This window comes from Canis lupus, chromosome 22, assembly GCF_048164855.1.
Source record: "Canis lupus baileyi chromosome 22, mCanLup2.hap1, whole genome shotgun sequence".
In the NCBI taxonomy this organism is placed as follows: Eukaryota; Metazoa; Chordata; class Mammalia; order Carnivora; family Canidae; genus Canis; species Canis lupus.
Genome location: NC_132859.1, coordinates 41,859,248 through 41,884,680, shown reverse-complemented (window position 1 = coordinate 41,884,680; position 25,433 = coordinate 41,859,248). Strand labels below are relative to the sequence as shown.

General features: G+C 40.5%; 1 protein-coding gene across 6 annotated transcripts in view; it reads right to left on the bottom strand.

Annotated features, from left to right (window-relative positions):
- ULK4 (unc-51 like kinase 4) overlaps positions 1–25,433 on the bottom strand; it is a 591,708-nt gene that overhangs the window by 156,289 nt on the left and 409,986 nt on the right. For all 6 annotated transcript variants that reach the window (XM_072793220.1, XM_072793224.1, XM_072793223.1 and 3 more), the window contains 2 exons: positions 18,570–18,736; positions 11,487–11,585 (listed from right to left, as the gene is read on the bottom strand). In XM_072793220.1, the coding sequence (XP_072649321.1) occupies positions 11,487–11,585; positions 18,570–18,736 (266 nt within the window). The remainder of the gene's footprint in view (positions 1–11,486; positions 11,586–18,569; positions 18,737–25,433) is intronic.

The window sequence follows — 25,433 nt, the reverse complement described above, 5'->3', positions numbered from 1 at the left end:
TCACAACCATAATGAGATATCACCTCACATCCATTAGGATGCCTACTATCAACAAAATGGAAAACAACAAGTTATTGGTTTGGATATAAAGAAATTTGAACCCTTGCACACTGTTGATGGCAATGTAAAATAGAATGGCTACCGTGGGAAACAGAAGAGTGGTTCTTCAAAAAATTAAAAACAATTATCAGAGGATCTAGCAATTCCATTTCTGGGTATACATTCAAAAGAACTGAAAGCAGGGTCTCAAAAAGATACACCTATGTCCGTAGCAGCATTATCCACAACAACTAAAAGTTAGAAGGAACCCAACTGATCATTGACAGAGGAATGGATAAGCAAAACATGGTACATAGATACAGCAGAGTATTATTTAGCCTTAAAAAGCACAGAAATTCTGATACAAGCTACAACATGGATGAACCTTGAGGATGTCATGCTAAGTGAAATAAGCCAGCCACAAAACAACAAATACTGTGCTACTCCATTTATATGAAGAACTTATGGTAGTCAAAATCCTAGAGACACGAAGTAGAATGGTGGTTGCCAGGGGTTGGGGTGAAAGGGAATGGATATAGAGTTGCAGTTTCACAAGATGAAAAAATTTATGGAAATGAACAGGGGTGATGGTTGTACAACATTATGAATATATTTAATAACAGTGAACTGTATAAAAAGTGGTTCACATGGTAAATTTTACATATATTTTACCACAATAAAAAAAAAATTGGAAAAAAATCCATCCAGCCCTTCCTCCTTGGCCCAACTCATGTAGTTAGTTGTTCCCGCCACAGGGCCTGATGGCACCTACAATCCTATCACAGGATCTGCTATATTTTATTGGGTGATGGATTTGCTAGTTTGCAGCTGTTCCTTGACCTTATGCATGATGCTTATGAAGATCTATTGGAGATCCTGTCTGTTTTCTGAGGAGTATACTCTGGATCTCTGTAATTCAAGAATTTGTTGTCAGGAGGCTGCAGGTTTACCGCTGAAATTGCTGCTAGACATTTCAGTGAAAGAAAAGTTGTCCAGAGGACATGATGGGAGATGAATAGTGGAGGGAGATGTGGCAGTGGGATTTTCAAAAAGTCTAACGTAGAATAGCTGTTGGCTGCCAGAAAAGGGATGTCACTCATTCACTAGAGGGTAGAAGGAAGCTGGGAAAGGACAGAGAAGGTAGAAATTTAGTATTATAAATTTTTTTTTGCTGAGGAAAATGGGATTATAAAAGGTAGAAATGAGGACTTAAAACCTTTTACGATTATGAAAGTAATAAATGTTCAATTTATAAAATCTGAAATACACAGATGGGTGTTCCAAAAACAGAAATCACATGTACTTCTACCACGGCAGGCACTGTGGAATACGCCTGTCCTATCTACCCCTCTGCAGTTGCAGGCAATCATAAAAATGACCGTGCAAACTTTAACCATGCAAAATGATCCTAATGAATGGGGAAATTACAACTATTCCATGACCTTTAAAACTTTTCATTTCTCAATATCAATTACAAATGTACACTGATATGCAGGAGAATAAACAATAAACCTAGTATTTATTGCTATAACCCAAAACACTAGAAACATTGAGAATTAAGATCATTTTTTATCTTGTTTTGTTGTTTTCTTAACAAGAGTAGTTTGGGGTACCTGGGTGGCTCAGTCAGTTGAGTGTCTGATGCTTGGTTTCGGGCTCTACAACAGACATGGAGCCTGCTTGGGATTCTCTCTCTCCCTCACACTCTGCCCCTCCTGCTAACTGCCCACCCGCCCCCGGCTATCTGAAAAAATTAAAAATTAAAAAAAAGAGAGAGTAGTTTGAATAGTACTTGCTGCTTTTTCCTCATGTAATTCACTACACAGAGAGTGTATCGTTCCTATGCCTTTGGGAAACTGTCTTATTCCTTTCTAACTCTGGCTCGACTCCCAACATTTTATCCTTTTGTGCTTTCACTGTTGGAATATATCTCCCAGAATTCATTTTTTAAAAGATTTTATTTATTTATTCATGAGACACACACACACACACACACACACACACAGAGGCAGAGACACAGGCAGAGGGAGAAGCAGGCTCCATGCCAGGAGCCTGATGTGGGACTCGATCCCGGGACTCCAGGATCACACCCTGAGCCAAAGGCAGACGCTCAACTGCTGAGCCACCCAGGTGTCCCTCCCAGAATTCCTTTAATGTAAAGGGTTTTTTGTTTTTGTTTATGCTTTGTTTGTTTTGTTTTGATTTGGTTGTGAGTTTTTTGTTTTTTTTATTTTTGCCTGCATTGCTTCCTCTGAGACTTCATTCTTTTCTTCAAAACCACATTCCTTATTTATAAAGGTGATCTCACTTCCACTAAATTCCTCCAGCTGCATATCTAGAACCTCTTCAGTGGCATCATTGTCAACATTCCTAAACTCTGCTGCTTCTTCTGCAACTCCATTTACATTAGATTCAAATTTCCCTTCCAACATTAATGCTTTGAGCTTCTTTGTTGCCCTTCTGTCTTTGCTGCACAATTCGCTCTTTTGATTATCAGTTTTTGTAAAATGCTACGTGGATTTATTACTAGAAGACAAGGAAGAAACATAACCACATGCTTTGCTGTCTGTGGATGAACTAAATCATAAATACAAAGTGAATTATAAAAAATAATGCTAATTTAAAGTATATATACATTTTGGATACATATAAATTTTTGATGATATATACTTTGAACTTTTTATTACATTTCAAATTAGCATCATTCTATAATCAATATATATTCTGATATTTTATTTAGCCTTATATTACAAATATTTTCCCATGCTGTTAAATATGTTTGGGAAATAGGATATTTAATGGCATAGAGACTTCTACCCTAAGAATGGAAATTAATTTCCCATTGAGCAATATATAAATTATTACCAAAGTGTTTGCTACTGTGAGAGTTTAATGGTGTGAGAATATGTTTACAGAAGTCATTCAGTACTTCTCTGATTATTTCCTATGCATAAATTTTCTAGAAGTAGAATGGCTACACTAAAGGATGTAAATAATTTGAAGGCTTTTGATACAGACCTATATATTTTTTTATTTACCTCTTTTTTTTTAAGATTTTATTTACTTATGAGAGACAGAGAAAGGCAGAGACATAGGCAGAGGGAGACCCAGGCTTCCTGTGGGGAGCCTGATGTGGGACTTGATCCCAGGACCCCAGGATCATGACCTGAGCCAAAGGCAGGCACTCAACCACAGTCACTCAGGTGTCCCTATTTACCTCTTTTTGTCCCCAAAGTCAGCTTCCAACTGTGAAGATTGTGTTACATTTTTAAAAATTAATTTTCTGTTATTCATAGCATGCTTCAATGTGTTCAGCAAAATTAACATTGGACATTTGCACTTTTGTTGTTGTAAATGGCCCACTCAAGTCCTTTACCCACTTTTCTCTTGGGTTCCTCTGTCCAATTCTAGGTGATTTATATGATCTCTTTCTATAAGTCATCTCTTTATAGACACTGCCTCAAAAATGAACAAGTATGGAACCCCAAAAATCACAGGCTATTATTTGCCTTCCTGCCTTTTGTTACATCAGTGAAATGCATAAATATAAATTCACACCACAATTCTGATGTGTTTTTAGCTGGTTCTAATAACTTTTAGAGCTGGTTATGAATCCATTTACTAACACTCACTTACCTCAGTGATGCACATAAATTCAACCATTAATTATAAATCTTTTTTAAATCAAAGCAAGTGTACTGGGAACAGAGAATAAAGTACACCTCAAAATTCTTTATTTAACTAGACTTTGATTTTGGCATGACCCATGTTTCATAGTTTCATATTCAGTTCTCTGTCCCTCAAACTCCTACTTCCTCATTTTCTTCTATTGATCTGTACTGTTACCCTGGTCTTGTTTTGTGAAACAAGTGACATGCTTTCATATTAAAGCATTACTATTTAAAAGAAGTCCCGTAAAGGGGGCAATAAGAATATGGGAGTTTGGGTAATCATGGGTGAGAAGGATTTTCTAGAGGAGCTGCTTTCTGGCACCAGTCATACTCCATCACGTAAGTGAACACTTGCCTATTCAACTTTGCACTAGCAGATCTGGAGAACAACCAAATGCTATTTAAAAACCTATCATGGGACACTTGGGTGGCTCAGTCAGTTAAATGACTGACTCTTGATTTCAGCTCAGGTCATGATCTCAGGGTCCTGGGATCAAGCCCCGAGTCAGGCTCCACACTTACTGGGGAGTCTGCTTGAGGATTCTCTCTCCCTCACTCTCTGACCCTCCCCTGCTCTCTCTCTCTAAAATGAATAAATTAATTTAAAAAAACCATATTGCTATATTGCAAACACTTCAAGATAAAGGTATAAAAAGTAATGGCAGAAAACACACCTGCAGTTTTGGGAGTCTTTCCCACAGCTACCCAAGTCTAAACACTGAACATCAGGATCCTGAGGGGTCTCCTGTTAGAGAAAGTAATGATGCTGTGGCTTATATTTTGATGGCTCAAAAGCTTTTATGCTCACCACTGCTGTGGGGAATTCTAGGGCTGGGTTTTTATATTTTGCAGTTAGTACAAGTATAGCAATTTCCAGAAACAGAAGTCCTTGAGCAATGCTACCTGCCCTTTTGTATCCTTTCCTGTCAATCTGAGGCACAATATGGGTTATTTCAGGAATATAGGCTGCCCAGTGAAGGTCAGGACAACTCCTGCCAAGAAGAGGTCAACCTCTAGAGAGAAATCCAGATGATGTAATTTTTAAGCAAACGAGCTGGTAAGCCATATCATTTCCACTCCCTAGGAGGTGCTGGCTTAGCCAGGGCAGGACAACAAGGGTACAGACAAACTCACTGGATAAATTTGTACATGAACCTATGCCCTACCAGATGCGGTCTATTCTTGGTTATACTAAAGAAAGGTAGAAAACATACTGCATTTGTTAGCAATTAGCTCCTTTTCTTATGCAAATATTAATCAAATCATGAAAGTAAAGCTGAAAAGAAGGGACATCTAAGCCAAGAGCTGAAAGCTGAGGAAGAGTCAGACAAGTAGAAGGAGAAGGAATATGTTCTAGACAGAGGCATGGGAAATCAAAGTACATTTAAAGAACTGAAAGAAGCTGGGATGCCTGGAGGCTCAGTGGGTGAGCATCTGCCTTTGGTTCAGGGCGTGATCCTGGGGTCCTGGGATCGAGCCTCACATCGAGCCTGCTTCTCCCTCTGTCTGTGTCTCTGCCCCTCTCTCTGTGTCTCTCATGAATAAATTAATAAAATCTTTAAAAAAAAAAAAAGGCGTGATCCTGGGGTCCTGGGATCGAGCCTCACATCGAGCCTGCTTCTCCCTCTGTCTGTGTCTCTGCCCCTCTCTCTGTGTCTCTCATGAATAAATTAATAAAATCTTTAAAAAAAAAAAAGAACTGAAGGAAGCGAGGATATAGAACACAGATTAGGGCAAAGAGAAACAAGAGATGAAGCTAGAAACTAAGTGTCAAATCATACATGTTTATAGAACCTATTAGAAGTTAAAATTTATCCATGAAGAGTGGGGGATCATTGAAAGGTTTTAAGCCAATGAGTGACAAGTCTTGCATTTTAGAGAAAGCATGCTGCTTCCACTGTGAAGACGACAGTGGGCAGGGCAAGAACGGGCATCCCAAGGAGAAGGCCCCCAAGGCCCTGCAAGCACAAGACGGTGGTGGCCTTTATGACACTGCCCATGGGAGTGAAGAGAAATGACAGTTGTGATGTGATGAGCTTCAGTGGCTTGACTGAATAGGGCAGGATGGCAAAGGAAGAGAGGCCAAGATGATGCCTGCAGTCTTGGCTGGGCAACTGAGGGGAAGTGCATTTCATTCACTGACACAGGACACAAGAGGAGAAACAGTTTTAAGGAGGTGATTATGGGTTTGTTTTTACCCTGTTACGTCTTGAGATGCTTATGGTGCATCCAGTGTAAACTCCCAGCAGGCAGGTGGGCAGTGGTTAATTGGAGAGAGGGATATCCCTATTAAACAGGGCACTAACTCCTTGGAGCAGTTGCTTAGTAAAGAACTATCGAGACGCCCAACTTCTTGGGTTTGACTTGCAAATGGACTACTCAGTACCTCTGGCCTCCATCACCATAAACCATAATCACTATAAACTATCACCTAGATTTCAGGCCACTGATGATGAGGGCAACATGCAAGAGAAGGAACAGACAAGTCCAAGCCCATTACTATTTAAAGAGAAAAATCTACTTGGTTATTTCTTGAGAGAAAGAAATTAGAAAATAAAAAAAAAAGAAACCTCCCCCCGCCCCCATACTTAGTAGGGTACAAGTTTTAAAATTGCACAGTGATGTCAGAAACACGAATTGGTAAGTATCATGTTGATACAGACTAAAATGTTGCTACTGGCAGAATCCTTAACTGCTTTGGAGATGGCTCAGGTCCCTACTCATCTAGCACAGGAAGGAGCTCACATCCTGATGCTCGGTGAGGGCTGCCATCCGGACCCGACTGCAGAGAGCCATGATCTCAATGGCCAAGAAGCCATGGTTAATGTGAAACATATAGACCAGGCTACATACTGCATCTCAGACATACAATAAAGAAAAGTTTTCAAAAATAGTGATCTCCTTTAACTTTGAAAATGCCTACCAAAAAAAAAAAAAAAAAAGAAAAAGAAAAAAAAAAGAAAATGCCTACTTTTAACTGAGGGAAAAGGAGGCTGTAGCATAATTCCTTAGAGCAATCAGTTATCTAGTTATAAAACTTGTAGGATGTACAGCCTAGCTTCTCGTTTCCTCTTCTTAAATACAATATTTAATTCAAACAATTACTTTGCTTTATTTTTTTTTCAGGAGACATGGTCAATCGGTTATACCTTTTATTAGCCAGATCTTATACTATGTTCCAGTTGAGGGTTCCAAGATCCCCCTGAAAATGTGAATTGTGCACAGACCTTGGCATATAAGAAAGTGTCCACATTTTTCTGGGAAGAGGGTCTAGAATCCTCAGATTCCTAAAGCAGGTGACATTCAAAACAGACTAAGAATCACTATGGCTATGTTCTAGTATGATTCTACTACAGCATATAGTAAAAATATAGAGCATAAATTAGGGGTTGACAGATTTTCTTTTCTCTTAAGGATATGTTTACTTTTGTAGGACCATTATCTGGAAAGAACCTCAAAAGGTAACAAGTTCATCCACCTGCCTTTAGGCGAAATACCTCCAAAATTATCCAAGTCAGATGAAAACTGAAAGTCTGTTTATTTCTCCCTATGGGAAAGTAATTCCAGCACCTCATTCTGTAACCTATTACATTTTTTAACAACCACTATAAAATTTATCTTTGGTCTATATGTGCTCTAGTTTAGGTCCTAAATTGCCTTATTACTATTTTTCTTCACTTTATACACAGCGATAAATGTGTGTTAATCTTTTCCAGAGAAGATAGATGGCAATGTTCTTGTCACAAGCCATTTTTAAAACCAATGATTCTGGTGATCAATGTGTATATACACAACACAGCTCACACAAGTTAGGCAGACGTCTGGCCATATACTAGAATGTAAGTGTGATCAAGTTACTGGTAACAAGAGTTCACTGTCTCAAAGAGCTAGGGGGAAATCTCACAGATGACACAGGGCAGGAAGAAGAGACTCTCCTGCTGTTTTGGTCAGTCAGAAGTGTGAATGTGAAGCATCTGGTGAAGATCCAACTTAACCACCGGCCCAGAAAGTGTGGTCCGTCAACAGCCCTCAGCCCTAGCCTGACGTGTGATTATAGTTCCCTTGCCCTCCCCAAGGGAAACTGTGCACTCCAGCCTGCCATGTACGCTGGTAACCTGACTCCCTACTCCAAAGCCTAGCTTTGCTTCCTGTGGTCCTCTTTACATGAATACTGGGCCTCCCACCAACAGTGGCACCCTGTCCCAATATTGCCTAGGATTCATTTGCACCCTGAAGGGTTGTTTCCTGCTTTCCCCGGGCAGTGGACCCACTCTGGCCCCACGGCAACCCAGGAAATTTGTCCACTGTCCTGCGGGTTGCAGTCATGACTTCTCCAATAAGATCTGACCCAGAGCGTCAGTGTAGGGGTGCTCCAGATCAAGTCTGCCCTCCGTTGAGTACTCTTGTTCAGCTTTCGGGCACCTTACAGAGTTCTTCCTAAATCTTAGGGTTACTCTTTTTTTCATAGTTAATAATGTTTTATATTAAAATTCTCCTATTAAAAAAAAATTCTCCTATTTAAATCACTGTGTGGTTTCTGCCTTCTGATTGGGCGCAGACTGAAATAATCACAATGAAAACTTATTCTTTGATTACACTCATGGGTAGTACTTGCTAACAGTGCATCTTCTATTGTTCTTAGTTTTCTTTCTAGTTTAACTGTATTGTGGTTAAAGAATGTGGTCTGTACAATCCCTACTTACCAGAATTTATTGATATCCTTTTAGCTACTGCATGGCCAACTTTTCATTTTTTTATTTTTTTATTTTTTATTATTATTTTTTTATGGCCAACTTTTTAAAGATGTTTCTGGAAAACTGAAAAGAAGGTACTGTTTCTGTTTTCAGGGTACAGAGATGGATCTGTTTCTCTTAGCTCAATCTTATTAAAATATTTATACCCTTTATACAGGGGTCAGCAAACTTTTTCTGTGAGGAGCCAAATAGTAAATAATATAGACTTGTGAACTATAAGGTCTGTGTTGTAACTCAACTCTTATCAAGGAGCAAAAGTAACCACAGACAATATGTAAACAAATGCTCTGTGTGGCTGTATTCAATAAAACTTTACTTACAGGGATCCCTGGGTGGCGCAGCGGTTTAGCGCCTGCCTTTGGCCCAGGGCGCGATCCTGGAGACCCGGGATCGAGTCCCACGTCGGGCTCCCGGTGCATGGAGCCCGCTTCTCCCTCTGCCTGTGTCTCTGCCTCTCTCTCTCTCTCTCTCTGTGTGACTATCATAAATAAGTAAAAATTAAAAAAAAAAAAAAAAAAAAAGAAAACTTTACTTACAAAAATAGGCAGTGCAGGGGCAGAGGGCACCTGAGTGTTCCTGGGAGCCAGCCCTGTATCCATCAGGCTCTCTGCTTAGCATGGAACCTGCTTGTCCCTCTCCCAACCTCCTCTGCTCCTCCCTGTGCATGCGCACGCATTCTCTCTCTCCCCCTCTCTCTGTTATTTTAAATAACAAAATCTTAAAAAAAAAAAAAAAAAAAACAGTCAGACAAATGCAGAATCCACTCTAGGTAAAACTTCAAGGACACTCTTTTTCACACATATATTATAGACCAGGTTTTGGTGTTTACTACATTCTCAGATTTGCTTTCTTTAAATAGGTCAGTTTATTCCAATTAGATTTATTATCAAACTTCTCTTTGATCTTAATTGTATTCTTATTCTATATTTTCTTTCTAAATATTTTTAATAGTAAGTGTAAGGTTTAATGTACAAAAAAAGCTTTTAACAGAACCAAGAGAAGGATTCTACAATGATAAGGAATAAAATTCACAGGAGGATAAAACTGTGAACCTTTTTGTGTCAAATATTAGAGCATGGAACTATATAAACAAAAGGACCAAAAACACACAGGATGAAATTCAAAAAACTCAGCAGTATTGAGAGGTTTAACTCCTCTTTCTCATTGCTTCACAGACCAAGTAGATAAAAATAATGATGCAGAGCAAGGGTTGATAAACTGTGGCCTGTGGGCTAACTCTGGCCCACTACCTATTTGTCAATTTTTAAAATTTTTATATTTTATTATTTTTTCAAAAGATTATTTATTTGAGAGAGAGACTGAGAGAGAGACAGAGAGAGAGAGAGAGAGAGAGCATATGCTTGGAGGGGCAGAGGGAGAGGTAGAGAGAATATCTCCAGCAGATTCCCTGCAGAGCGCAGAGCCTAATGCAGGGCTGATCCCACAACTTGGAGATCAGGACTTGAGCTGAAATCAAGAGTCAGAAGCTCAACAGACTGAGCCACACAGGTGCCTCTTCATCTGTCTTTCTCAAGATATATCTTCTTCATTTGTCTTTTTAAATATTTTTCTCTATAAAGATAATTACTATCCAATGTTTCATATATTGTATCAGTTTATATATATATATATATGCATATATATTTTTTTAATTTCATGTCATTTTGAGTCTCTTATATAAGAGAGTCTAGTTTGTGTTAGTCTTTCTTCTGTTCATTGGAGCCTCATCTGTTTTCTGCCCTTAGCCTTTCTGGGTTCAGCCTCCACACTCTGAACTAGAGCTCCCATGTTCTATTTTCCATGTAGTTTCATTCAAAAGATATTTTACACCAAATATCCTTCCACTCTGGGGCTTGGGGATGTTCCCTCAGGTTGCAGGATGTTCCCTCACTTCATTGTGAACTCACTGCCACTTTTTTTGTGGGTGCTCTACTCTGCATATGCCATTATTTAAAATAACCCAGAATTGATGGATTTTTTTCCTCTCTTTTTCTCCTTACCCCATTGAACCAAACCTTTATTTGCTAAATACAATTAAGTCGAAGGAATTATTCATCCAAACTGCATTTGCCTTCCTTTGAAAGCCACAGAGCAGAAAAAGACAAATCCTAGTAGCTTTGACAGAACTGAGGAACTATCTCTGTCAAGACTGAAAGCTACCAGACCTGAGTTCCCAGGGGGTTATAGGGACTCTCAGCCCTTGGATCCCCGAATCTGGAGAGGTTTTCAGGAGTCTTCATGGAATTTCAACAACCTGCCCTCTGACTGGCTGCTCTGTAGGAGTCATGAGTCTAGGGACTGGGTCCTCTTCAAGTTTGGGTCAAATTGTTTAGTTGGTCCAAATTCCAAGTTTCTGCTAAGCTCTTTCCATATATTTGGTGGTCTTGTGTCATCCTATTTACTATCTCTGTAGAGATTTAGGGGAGTATGTCCTAGGTCGACGTGCATGCTTCTGCATTCCTCAGGAGTCCTATATGCCAAGTTCAACTCTAAAAATATCTTTGTGAGAGAGAACTGGTCTCCATAATGATTTCTTCTTCCTTCTTGGAATTTATTTCTTAAATTTTCTACCACCCATTAAGATGGATTTGAGAATCTGCCTTAAATGCCTGCCTATTGAAACGAGTGATAAGCCATCTAGTTTTAAAATAAAGTAGAAATTTAGGGATGCCTCTAGTGGCTTAGTGGTTGAGTGTCTGCCTTTGGCTAAAGTTGTGATTCCCAGGTCCTGTGATCAAATTTTGCATTCGGCTCCCCACAGGGAGCCTGCTTCTCCCTCCACCTAGGTCTCTGCCTTTCTCATGAATAAATAAATAAAATCTTTTTAAAAAATTAAAATAAAATAAAATAAAATAACATAGAAATTTAGTATTTCTGGGTCAAATAATCTTCTGAAATTTCTTTTGGTTCTAGCTTGGAAAGAACTAAAGTGGCAGAGAAATTCAAGGCATCATGAAATTCAAGTAAAATTACTTTCACCTCAGCAATGTTCTGAAGGATGCACAGACAGGTGAGCTCTTACCAGAGGAATGAGCAGGCTGATGAGGTCTGTCAGAGGTTTGCTCAGCAGCAGCAGGTCCTCCGCAGCCTGAGTGTTCCCTCCTGAACCAGACTTCTGGGCCTTGAGCAGGGAGAAGAAAAGGGAGGGGTGTTGGAGATTAGTCAGTTTGGCCACAGGAGACAGATCCACTCAGTGTAGGAGAGGAAGGGGGCTGAGGAAGCAATGCCCTGTGGCCCCCTGAGGAGAAGCCAGCCTTGTTGTAACAGGACACAAAGAGCACACCCAGTGCCACTGCCACCAGCACGGGCTACACAGGCAGACCTGGGCAGTCCACAGCAATACCAACACTGTCCCTGAAAGAACAATGTTGGTGTTCATGTACTATGGAGGGGACTCTATCTTTCCAACCATGCTGAGATGAGGTGCTGTCACCCCCATCTTTCAGGTGAGAAAACTGAAGTTTAGAGAAGTTAAATAATTTGTCAAAGGCCCTACAGACAATGAGACACAAAGCCAGACTCCAAATCCCAGATGTTCATTTCTCGGGGGCATTTTTATGCACACTATCTAATGCATACCATCATCGTATAGTTCTGCTAGGCTTGCCTTCTCTGTATGCATGTGCATGCTTGAATAGCATCTAGAATATTAGAACCAGTACACGGGGAGGCCCCAGACACAGGTTGACATTGCTTAGGAAGGATGGGCTTAAATTGCATTGGAAAGAGGAAATGAGGAGTGAGTGGCTCTACTCATAAGTGTGTCTTCTTCCAGGAGTTTTATGAGGTGGTCTAGTCTCTGCTTTGAGGGGTGAATAATTTTATATTGAAAAAAAGGCACAGACTATTGTGTTTGCTCCAGTATATACACATTTCATTCACACACTTTCTGTTTCTAATTTTACTCAGAAGAAACCGAACTACTTGTATGTAATGATCTCTGCCAGAGCCTTCAGAGCAGGCTGCAGACTGCCTGTCTTGGATTATTAGCCTGGACTCCAGGACCCTTCTCATGAAGGCCCAACTCCTTCTGGACAAAATTTGAGCTGCTTGCTTTCTCTGGCTCAGAGGGACTCGATTAAAAAAGCATACACCTGCCTTTTAACAACCTGCACCTCTCTATAGCCAAGGGGAACCACAATAATCTTAGCACGGAGCTTCCCTCTCCGCTCCCCACCCCCACTTCTGGCCTTCCCAACTGACTTTACCAGAAAGTAGGATTTCCTTGCAGAAAACAAATGTGAAATCCCAACCCAGAGGTCTGAACCCTTCTGACCCTTGGCTGTTGATCCGGCCTTCTGGAGCACAGTGGGAGATAGAATCCTGGCCTTTTCACATTAACACATCATCCTTTAGAGCAAACGGATTCTCTCTTGGGAAAGATCAGACAGTCTTGCAAACAAGCACCTAGGCCGGGGGGGGGGGGGGGCATGATGGCACTGCTTCCTTCCTAAACATGTGGAAGCAAGCAGATGGTGCCACAAGAACAAGTGGACCCTTTGGGACTCTTCCCATCAGGACATCCAGTGTCCTCCATATCCTCTAAATCTACATAGTCATTTCTTATTGTTCCCAAGAAACATCCAGACTCTCCCCACCAAGATTCAGGTAACACCTCCTTGCAAAGCTGCCAAGGGTTCTGGAAAGAGCATGCTGCCTCTCCACACAACAGAGAAGTTCACACCAGAAATGCAAGAGAAACTTCTCTCCTTACAAAAATATGGGACTGCAGTGGATGCTTTGTGCATGGAGGGATCCCGGCAGGGGCTCCCACAGTAAGAAAAATGGAAGCTGAGCAACAATTTCAGAGGCCTAGGCCCCCCTCCCCTCTCTATCTCAGGTCCCTAATGTCACACTCCCTAGAGGCAACCTCTTGGTACCCAGATCTATGGCCCACTGTGTGCATTTTGTAAAGGGCTCTCTCCACAGCAAGGAAGTTCTCTTTCTGCTATGATATAGCTATTGTCCTCTCCATTCAGGTCCTCTGCCCTTGCCTCTGGTCCACGACTCACTTGCCTCTGTCATGGCCATAGGGTAACTTGCCCCACTCCCAGCCATCCAGTGTTCTTGACCCATATAGTTATAGTCTAAGCAAGAGAAGATGGTAGACTGCACTGGAGCCTAAGCAACAGGGTTTGAGAGAAATGACTGGACTTACTAGATATTTAAGGTAAAATCTATATTAGTGGTAACAGATTAGATGTAGAATATGAAAAAGAAAAATTTTAATGATGACTCCCAGGTTTCTAGTATGCACAGCAGGAGGAAGGTGGCTGACCTTATGGGCAGCAGAATGTTTTGGGGAGGCAAATGCTGAATTTAGTTTTGGACATGTTGAATTTGAGATGACAACGGGGTGTTCTATTTAGCGATCCTTTTGAGAAAGCTGCTGGATCTCTAAGGAAGAATTTCATGGGAGGACTCTGGGTGGAAATATAAACTTAATATTCTTAAACAGATAAAATCTGGGAATGTCAACTTATGAGCCATTTTTATTATTAAATGGCAGTATGTCATTACTCAAAATGAGATAAAGGAGTATAGCATTAAAAGATAAAAATAAACAAATGGCCAGGGGAAATATAATTCTATTCTATCTAACTGCTACATGAATCTAGTGACAGGTAGTAGGTACTCAAGAGAGTTGTTAAATGAAACACGGAGGTGGGCATCTGGGTGGCTCAGTTGGCGAAGCACCTGCCTTCGGCTCAGGTCATGATTTCAGGGTGCTGGGATCGAGACACCCACATCAGGTTTCCCACTTAGCGGGGAGTCTGATTTTTCCTCTCCCTCTGCCCCTCCCCCTTACTTTCTCTCTGTCAAGTAAAGAAGTAAAATCTCTTTAAAAAAAAAAAAAAAAAAAAGGATCCCTGGGTGGCGCAGTGGTTTAGCGCCTGCCTTTGACCCAGGGCGCGATCCTGGAGACCCGGGATCGAATCCCACGTCGGGCTCCCGGTGCATGGAGCCTGCTTCTCCCTCTGCCTATGTGTCTGCCTCTCTCTCTCTCCCTGTGACTATCATAAATAAATAATTAATTAATTAATTAATTAATTAATTAAAAAAAAAGAAACACAGAGATAAGGCAGTTGTAGAGAACAGGAAAGAGTCAGTTCCTCAGGTAGCTGCTCTCTGACATCCCTAGCAGTTTAAGTACAAAATGGACAAGCTGCAATGGTGGGGCCCAGGCCAGTTCAGCACTCACCGTGCTCCCCAATTATCATCACATGTGTACTCACAATGCACAGATGACATGATTTGGCCCCTACTCTGTAGGGTCTTGTGGTCTGCTCAAAAGGATAGCATGCTTACCAATGACTGGGCTGAAGGCAGAGTGTGAAAAGTGACATAGAGGTGGACCCAGTTGGAGTGGGTGAGGGGAAGTAAGAGAGGGTGACATGTGACTTTGTCATTTTGATGGTGGGAAGGAGGTCTACGGGGGAATAGTGTGGAGGGCGGTGTTTCAGGGGCTGGGGACAGTAGGAAGAAAGGCACAGGGAGTGAGATACGAAGAGCCAAATGTTTGGTGTGGGTGTGGACAGCGCAGAGGCCTGGCAGACCATGCTGGAAGGTACCCTAGGGCTGGATCATACAAGGCCTTGACAATCTCACCAACAAGTATGAAGAGCCCATCTCAGATAATGAGATGTCGTTGAGGTTTGCCAAGGAAGGGAGAGGCATGGTGAGGATTACAGGCAATGGCAGAAAAACCTCCCTTGCATTCAGCAACCAGGCAGAGGGTAGCTCATGGGCAAGAGCAACAAGGGGAACATGACAGAGGAGTCCAAATGGATAATTTCCAGAGCTATGGAAAACAGACTACAGCCCTCACTAATGATAGTCTTTAAGTGTGTGCAAGTCAAAGGAGGACTCATGGCCACATTCCAGGCTTTGAGCAACACCACCAGCACGTCTGCAGCACCAGCATAGAAATAGTCCATGTTCTAGGACTATCATTTCGCAAATGATAGTCAAGGCTTCCCCAACCCCCAAAACTCGGCTAGGTTCTCTTCCCATGTTTACCCTGCAGCATTCTGTAACTCACAGTAGCTGCTGCTCAGAGATGTAATGGGATGATGATTTCCTTGCCATTTGTGTAGTGACGGTCTTCCCTCTGAAACTGCAAGCCCCCTGAGTGCTAACAGCCTTCCTTTCCAGATCCCTGCTGAATTCTCAGAACCTAGCCCTGTCCTGGGTGAATAAGTACAAAAACAAACCATAAATCACTAGTTCATAAGCCTGTCAGGAGTCAGTTTAGTCTCTGAACTATTTAGAACTATGGCCTGAGCAGCCTCCCACATGCCAGGACACAGACATGAGGAAGTAGTGGTCCACAGGAAGCCTTCTGGAAGCAGATTCCTTCTGGAAGCAGGAATGTGAAGTGTTCTTGCTGTTAATGATGCAGCAGTCATTTCCTGCTTCCCTTCCCTGAGCCCGGCATATACAAGACACCACCTATATACATATATTCACATATATTTTCTTCTCTCATTTAAGTCATACAATGACCCTGTACGGCATTTCTTATCATTTCTACTCTGTACATGAGGAAATCAACATTAGGCAGGTGAACTTGCCCAGGGTCATACAGGTGGAAGGTGGTGTGGTAGGATGTGCATCCAAGGCATTTTCACTTGCAAGGCCCATAGCATACCAGTGAGTCTGGAGCATGTACTGGTATATCCACTTCCATATCTCCCCCATACAACCCCCAGGAGGTTAAACCAGGGCTGACTTTGAATAACAAGGCATGTTGGTGCCAGGGACTAAATTTCCGATAGAGAGTCTAACAGTGCCTTCCCATGGTCCCCACCTTCCAAGAATACATTCTTACATCGTATCACTCTCCTTCCTGAAAAAGAAAATCTAAGCACTTATCATTTTAAACACTGGCAACCCTCAATTCTTCTACTTTACAGTAGTTCCTGTTAGAAGTAGATCACATTTTGAATGCAGAAGAATCCCCAGGGTGGAGCATGTTTATAAATGGAAGAGGTGACTTTGGGTTTGGAAAGTACTTCTAGCTCCGTGTTCTAGGAGGATGTGTTTTTGATACACATGCCATTTCTTTTTCCAGCTCTTTCCCCTGATTCAATTTCAAAGACTCTGTCAGACTGACACCAGTATATGAAGATCAAAGTCATAGTCAAGGCCAAAAGCAATATGTGACAGGTATTACGGGTTAAGATTTAGAAAGATGTTAGCAGTAAAACATACAGTGGTGTGGAAGAAATGAAAAAGTAAGACATAGTGATCTACCAGTATACTAGAAAATTTTAAAAAAACAGAATAAGAAAATATTTTGTATTAAGGAGTTTTAAAGATCCTTGAATCTCTCTTTAATCACTTGTAATAAAAGGATTTCTATTGTTCTGGAATTTTTAAAACTTCTGAACCCTTTTATCTACAATCTACAAAACATAATCTTTTACAGATTGATATCATCAAAGCATCTTGCAAGAGTACCTATCGACTGCACCTTGAAGAATTACCTAAAACCACTGTCAAGGCTGAAATAAGAAACAACATTCTCTGAAAAAAACACTAGAAGAAAAGAGAAGAGAAATCCGTGACTCAGGATTACAGAAGTACTTAACAGTGCTCTGTTCATTTGCAATGACTATAGATGAGCAAATAAAAAGAACCGGGTTGTTTGAAGGCCACTTCCACCTACCAGCTTTACAAGTTTGGGTTAAACACTAACTATAATGTTTACTGATGGGATCTTGGAATTATTTATTAAACCATACTAGACAAAGCTAAACACTTAACTGGCTCAACTTGGGATAAAAGATACCATTTATCAGAATGATGAATACTACAGACTAAACCAGAGTCTGGGGAATCATTCTTGGCTCTGCTACTATGACTCCTGGCAAAGTATCAAAACAGCTTGGTTTCAACTTGAGCTTCTGCATCTAGTCAAGCCAGGATACTACCATTTGATGTATATCTCTTGCAATTTTACCAGGATTTTAAATATAGCAATGAACTCAGTTTGGCTGTGTGCTTTCACATAATCTAAGTACCAGCAGACTCATTTAGTTAAATGAAATACATATGTGTGGGCACCTAATACTCAACAAAAAAAAAGTACTCAAACCCACATTCCCTTCCTTTCTTACAGTGTGACACAAAGTAAATCCAGGTTATAGTTTGGGGCAAATTGACTTTTTCAATGATCATACTGATTATACTTCTTGGTCCTCAAAAACTGTCTTGCAATTCCATGTTACTGGTCATAAAAGGAAGTGAGAGAATTTGTGTGTTGTACATGTATGTCTATGTGTGTACCTGTGCATATACAAACACGTGTATGTGTGTGTGCATGTTTACCTAAAATCTTAATCCATTGTCCATAGCAAGTTAATGCATCCTATTGAGTGTAGGCTGGAGTGCCATCCCAACACTGGAAAGATGGCACACGGCTGGGCTGGTCCAAGGGTGCCTGTAGGCAAACGATCTCCATCAGGAGACTTCCCCAGCTGGGGCCTGGCTAGTCTTTCCTTTGTCCTTTCTTGCTTTCCTTTCAGATTGTGTGATCACTGGGAGGGCGCCTAGGTGGCTCAGTCAATTAAAAGTTTGGCTGTTGGGCAGCCTGGGTGGCTCAGTGGTTTAGTGCCGCCTTCAGCCCAGGGCATGATCTTGGAGACCTGGGATCAAGTCCCATGTCAGGCTCCCTGCATGGAGCCTGCTTCTACCTCTGCCTGTGTCTCTGTCTCTGACTCTCTCTGTCTCTGTGTCTCTCATGAATAAATAAGTAAAATCTTTAAAAAAAAAAATTCTACTTCTTAAAAAAAAAAAAAGTTTGGCTGTTGATCTTAGCTCAGGTCCTGACCTCAGGGTTCTGAGTTCAAGTGCTGCATTGCGTGGAGCCTACTTTAAAAAAAAAAAAAAGTTTACAGATTGTGTGATCACATTATGTGTCCTTGACATTGGTCACCCCAATGACATTAGTTGGTCACGCCCAAGATGGCTTATCTGGTAGTCTCTACAGAATCATATGTTCTTCAAAAATAAAGACAGATTAGAGGAAGATCAGAGGAGAGAGAGAAGGGGAAGTGTGACATGGTGTAGGGGTATTCAAGGCACAGCAGAGACCCTGTACCTGTAGAGCCAGCCGGACAACACTGGATGTATAGGTCAGCATCCCGTGCAGAATATCAAGCAGGGAGAAGAGCAGCGCAGCCGCTGTCTCATTGTTGTTCTTATTGTCCACATCCAAGCACAGTGTGGCAGTTTCAGTGAACAGGTCACAGACGTGATGGACCAGTCCTAAGGGTAAAAAAGAAGGGTACAACATGCTTCATAAATCACAAAATAATGTGTCTCAGAAACCTAATGGGGCAGGCATATGCGTTCTACGTTGTGTAAACTCAAAGCAGTCCTTCAACTGCACTCATAGCCCCAGGCATGGTTTTTAAAAAGGCAGGTTTCCAGGTCTCACTCCCAGAGTCTGCTCAGGAGCCTGAGATGTGTTAAATAAGCTCCCCAAGTGATTTGATGTGAGGGTTCCCCAAATTACACATTGAGAAACACAATCCTACGTGAACAGGCTTCACAAAAAGAGAGTGCTCCCGGGCACCAGAAGGAAACATGTTGCATAGGAACATCCTGTCCCCAGGTTCTCTGAAGGTACAGTTCTTCATGATGTGGATCAGGCTTTACAGGAGAACCCAGGGAACCCAAGGATCTACAAGTTATTGGGTCACTCCAAGAGGATAAAGCAATGAAGTGTATTTTTTTCCACATGCATTCCAAAAAAAAAAAAAAAACTGAAATGAAGATCAACTATGATTTTAAGAAATTTGACATTTGGAAATTTCTAGGTTCTATCATTTTGTCTCTGAAAACCTCATATTAAGTTAATAGTGCAGGTGGTCTTCAACTTTTAGTTTGATGTAGTGTATCCCAAAAAAATGCATTTTCACAAGTAGGGGCATTGTTGCTTCCACTGGAATTGACATTTTTATTGATATTATTATGTAGCATTACTCTTTGAATTCACAAAAATGATTTAGATGTAAATGTGGTGAAAATACAACACACAGTGTTATAAACCAAAAATGGTGAACAGGACCTTTGGCATCAGTAGATCATCTGAATGTTCTAGAAAATTAAATCTTCAAAAATAACTATTTTACACAGCAGATAGTGGGGGGAAGCATGGTGAGGAGCTATACTGTAAGGTGGACTTTACTGGTCCTGCAATCCATTTGTCCCTAGTTTTCAGATGATCAATTGGATGAAAACTCTGCCAAGTACATCCATCCAAGCTTTGGTATCTCTTCCAAACAAGGCCATTGTCATTTCCAGGAAAGCAATTTAGTTCTCCTAGACAAATGCAGAGTAATTCTTAGATTTAAAAAGTAAGTAATTAATTTTGTCACTGAAGGCAGAAAGAAACCAAAATTATAGAGGCCTCATTCAACATTGCACTCCTTGTGACAAGGGCTGGTACAAGTCACAAAGCTGAGGATAAATATATTTGAAGAGAAGGTAGAATTAACTATTGGCAAAATTTCTTTATTAATGACAAAGTTTTGAGGTTTTTTTTTTTTTTAAGATTATTTATTTGACAGAGAGAGAGAGAGCATAAGCAGAGAGAGCAGCAGAGGGAGAGGGAGAAGCAGACTCCTGCTGAGCAGGGAGCCTGACATGAGGCTCGATCCCAGGACCCTGGGATCATGACCTGAGCCGAAGGCAGATGCTTAACACACTGAGCCAGCCAGGCTCCCCTCGATGACAAGGTTTGCTTGCACATATCATCAATGACACACAGTATAGAAAAGCAATTATTATGACATGCACATGACACCAGAAGGCATTCTCCTCTGAGGTAGGCAGCATCACTCACTCGCGTGCCATGAATCGGCACACTGGTATTCATGAGCTGCAGGTAGGGCAAAAGGGCTAAAAACACAGTGTTTGGTAAATACATGTTGCAGGAAGTTTTCCTTTGAGGGTTTATGATTACTTTGTGACACATCATGTAGATGGTCAAAGGTGCAGAGGGTGAGTACTGGGGAAGTGTAGCTATGTGAACAGCAGAGAAGGATGTGGCTTTTCCGAAGGAGAGGTGGACACCTGGACATCCAGCTACCTGCTGCTTGATTCAGACTAAACAGCTGGTGAGCAACAGTGAGCCATCTTCCTAATCTTCATGCAGGCTTCAAGGAAAGAGTGCAAACAATGACTGCAATCGAACCCCCACTGGGATGGAAAGTCTTTCCGGTCTGCTATGTGGAACAGCAGGCAACAATTGCCAAGCTCTGACTTTACACACTCAAGTCACCAGCTGTCAGGGAAGGTGCTCATAGGAGATTAGAAATGAAGCATGACATGAAGTATTTCTCCACAGCAGTGATAATGCCAGCAAGCTCATTAGTATGATGTCAAGTGGTCTATTCTCAGCCATATATTCAGTGCTCTTTATGGCCAGAACTTTCACTTCAGGGTCAAAATACATGTTTTTCTCATTTAAACTTTTTATTATGGAGACGAAGAAAGACACATGATGGTTTTGTAAAAGGAATCCCCATCACTTTCCTCAATAATTATCAATAGTTTTGCTCATCTTAGTTTAATCTATCTCCACTTTTTTTCTTATGATTTTAAAGCAAATACCAGACATAATCTTATTTTTTCCTGTAAATACTTCTGTATAGTCAACAGATAAAGATTCTTTTTTAAAAAAACATTATTACGACTTAATAAAATGAAATTTATTTACTATGGGTGATACCCAGCCTATGTTCAAAACTCAACTGTCTCAAAATTGTCTTTTTTAGGATTAGTTTGCTGAAATCAGGATACAAACCAGGTCCACACATTTCATTTGGTTGCAGACCTTAAGTCTCCTTTAATGTCTAACAGTCTTTCCACTGCCTGCAATTTTCATGCCATTTATTTTTGGAGAAGTTAGATCATTTTTTCCTGTAGATATTCTTGTGGTTCCTCCATCCCTGTATTTCCTGTAAAATGGTAATTGTAGTGACCAGAGACTCCATTTAATTCTGGCTCAATTATTTTGGCAATAAGACTTGGGGCTGGGTCTCTGCATGTCCTGTTGCATCATATCTGGAAGGATACACTGTCTAGTTGTTCCACACTTAACAATGTTAAAATTGATCAAGTTCAGGAGTTGTTAACCTAACCCATTCATTGTAAAGTTTCCCATCAAATGTTACCTACTAATGACCACTGTCTAGTCCCATCATTTCATTAGACAACGGTTATATAGTAAGTTTCTAATTCAATCATTCCTTCTGTATTTTCTCAGCTGGTTTTCTTCTATAAAGAATCTTCTTGGGGTGCCTCAGTGGCTCAGTCCATTAAGCATCTACCGTTGGCTCAGGTCATGATCCTGGGGTCCTAGCATGAGCCTACATCACATGGGGGGGGGGGAATCCCTGCTCAGCAGGGAATCTGCTTCTCCCTTTCCCTCTGCCCCACCCCCAGCTCCTGAGCTCTTAAATTCACTGGTGCACCCTCTCTCTTTCAGAGAAAGAAAGAATCTTCTTTTATCAATGGTTTGGGATCATAAAATATGGTTTGTAAAGGAAAGACAAGATATATGTTTGATAAACGTTTCTTTGTTATCATTTACCAGTTTTCAGAACCATGATTTTGGAGTATTAGCAATTACCAAATGTGACAAATGGGGGAGTGAATGGGGAAGCGAGAAAATACCAAAAAGTTACTAAATTAGTTCATTTTGTAACATCATTGTGAATACAGTGGATTTTTAAAGAATGCATTTTATGGATTTCAATGGATTCAATCTTTTTTTTAAATGTTCAACTTATTTCCATCTTTGGCTATTAACAGCCCCTTGAAAATGTCCTAGCCTTTGCTATAATATGTCCCAATTTCATCTCAAGAATTCCTGCCTCAAAGATATTAAATAAAATGAATTAAAAAGCTTTATGGAAAAAAAAAAAAAGCTTTATGAAGAGTTTAAAAAATAAAAAAATCCTGTCTCAGACTGGGCATTAGCTACTTCTCCAAAAATCCTGGTTTGTTTTAAGAAGAAACTGTATTTAGAAACCATAGTCTGAGGACCAGGGATGCTCATTGCTACAATGTCATTGATTCAGTAGATAGAGATAAGAAGTATACATCCAAAAAAAAAAAAAAAAAGAAGTATACATCCATAAAAGAAAAACAATGACTTCATACAAATACTTCCAGTTTCAGAGTCCAGAAATGGGCCCACACTTATATGGTCACACAAATTTCAACAAGTGAATTCTTTACAAAAACATTCTTTTCAAAAAAAGGGGGTGGAAAAACTGAGTATCCATATGGGGAGAAGGATTCTTGACTACTACATCATATGATTTGCAAAATTAATTTCACATGAATCACAGATCTGCACACAAGAATTAAAACTGTAAAGGTTCTAGAATAAGATATAAGAAAAGATATTTGTAACTAGGAGGCAGGCAAAATTTCTAAGGTCTCAAAAAGTATGGATCATTTAAAAATGAATAAGTTAAACTTCATCACAAAATTATTTACAACATATATATCTAATAAAGAACTTATATCCAGAATACAGTTCATATAATTCAATAATAAAAAGATAATCAATTTTAAAGATGGGTAAAAGACTTAAACAGTTTGCTAAAGATGTTGGTCATTAAGCACATACAAAATGTTTAACATCATTAGTCACAAACAAAATGCAAATTAAAATCACAAGATACCACTACACATAAACAGGAATAATTAATAATGAAAAAAGCTGACAACACCAAATGTTGGTAAGGATATGGAGTGACCTATACTCATCCATTGCTGATAAGAAATAGTTGCAGTTTTTCTTAATTTAAATAAACAGCATATTACCTAGCAATTCCACTCCTAGGTTTTTACCCAAGTGAAAACCTATATCCACTGAAAGACTCATTAGACCTTTGTTCAAAATAGCCCCAAACTAGAGTATAGCCTAAGTGTCAATAGGAGAATGGGTGAACACATTAAGATATATTCATACAATGGAATACTAGTCAACAGTAAAAAGAAATGAGCCACTGAATCCCACAAGGACATGGATGAATCTCAAAAAGGATGTTGAGAGATAGACACTACAAACAGGTATATAAACACAATGGTATGAATACATTTACATAAGGTTCTGAAAAAAAACCTTTTTTTTTTTTTTCCCCAGAAAAAAACCCTGAGATCAGAACAGTAGTTGGCTCTAGGGAAGGGGCAAGATAGAACCTTCTAAGGTGATGGAAATCTTGCATACTCTGACACAGCAGTCTGTGTGGGATGACAGCATTTACTGAGCATTGCTCTATGTCTGGCAATGGGCCTCTACTTGGCTTTTTACATTTTTTAAAAAATTTTTTAAAGATTTATTTATTTATTTATTCATGAGAGAGACACAGAGAGAGAGAGAGAGGCAGAGACACAGGCAGAGGGAGAAGCAGGCTCCACGCAGGGAGCCCAACTTGGGACTTGATACTGGGACTCCAGGACCGCTCCCTGGGCCAAAGGCAGGCACTAAACCTCTGAGCCATTCAGGGATCCCCAAGCTTTTTACATTTAATACCTTACCTGAATTCTATAACAGATCTGTTAGGCAGATGCTAATATCTCCATTTTATATAAGTGAAAAAAACAAAAACAAAAACAAAAAAACTCCAGAACAGGTACTCAAATAACAAATTCAAGGTCAAGGTTATTCAAATAACAAATTCAAGTGAACTGTTCTTGTTAAGTACAAGTTACAGAAGTGATTTGAATCCATGTATAACTCCAGAGTCCATATACTTTTGTCCATATACTTAGACTCTTAGACCAACCAGTGGGGAACTGAGACCAAAAGACCAATGAGTAGGCTACTGTGATCATGCCGTAACCAAGTGGTGGTGGGGAGCAAGGAGAAAGACAGACACATCACTAAAGAAGTGTGATTTGTTATTTGGTGGCAACAGTGGAATGGAGCCAGAAAGGGTAAGGAATAGGAGAACTGTGTCAGCACTGGAAGACATGGGGAGTGAGTTTTCTAGGCACTGTAAATTAGCTTTTAAGACATGATGAGTCTGTGATAACATCTGAAAGCCAATGCCCAGAGGCAGCTGGAGATTAAAAACTAGAAACTGGATGGTAGTCGAGACTGGAAAAACAGAAACTGAAGACAACCAGAGAGAGTGGAAGAGTTCCCGGAGGACAGTCAAGGCAGACAAGCAAGATGAGCAGCACTGAGCAAATCCCAGACAGGGGCAGGGTTTATAGAGGAAAGGAAGGAAAAGGTGCTCATAGTGAAATCATCCTGATAGTATCATCATCATGTCATAGAGAAAAAGGAATGATGAGAATTTAAAAAGAAAAAAACTGTCAAGGCTGTTTAATTGCCACAGTTCATAACCCTGAAGAAAGTTCACTGACTGGGTCATTTCCAGGCAATTGATGCCAGTCTTTGGTAATCCTTTGGCCTGAAGTCAAACTTCAAGTTACTGGATCTTTCTTGGTGCACTTTCCTCATAAACCCTGTACGCTTTGACATGTTTGCTTCCACACTGCGCCCAGAATTTCCCCAAGAGGGAGTTAGGGAATACTGCTTCTTGGAAGGAAGGACTTGAATCTGCATTCACATAGGCTGACAACATAAAGCTACCCACATTCACTATGGAAAAAAGTGAGGGACCACTGCTTCTCCCCTCATCTTACCCCAGGGGACTCAAGGATGGGATTGTGAATATTGGCAAAGCTCTGTGAATAACCTGAAACACAACACATTCTACTAAAGTGAAGGAATAAATCTAAGGAGGCAAATGGAGGGAAAGGAAGTTAACATTCCCCTATTTGTTCTTTTATTCTCCACAGAGAAGTGTTAGTCAAGAGAAAGATACCCTCACCTCCGAGAGAGAGAGAGATAGATAGATAGAGAGAGAGAGAGAGAGAGAGTCAAGTTCAAGGACATTGCCAGGGCTGTATTCTTCACAGTGAAAATTCC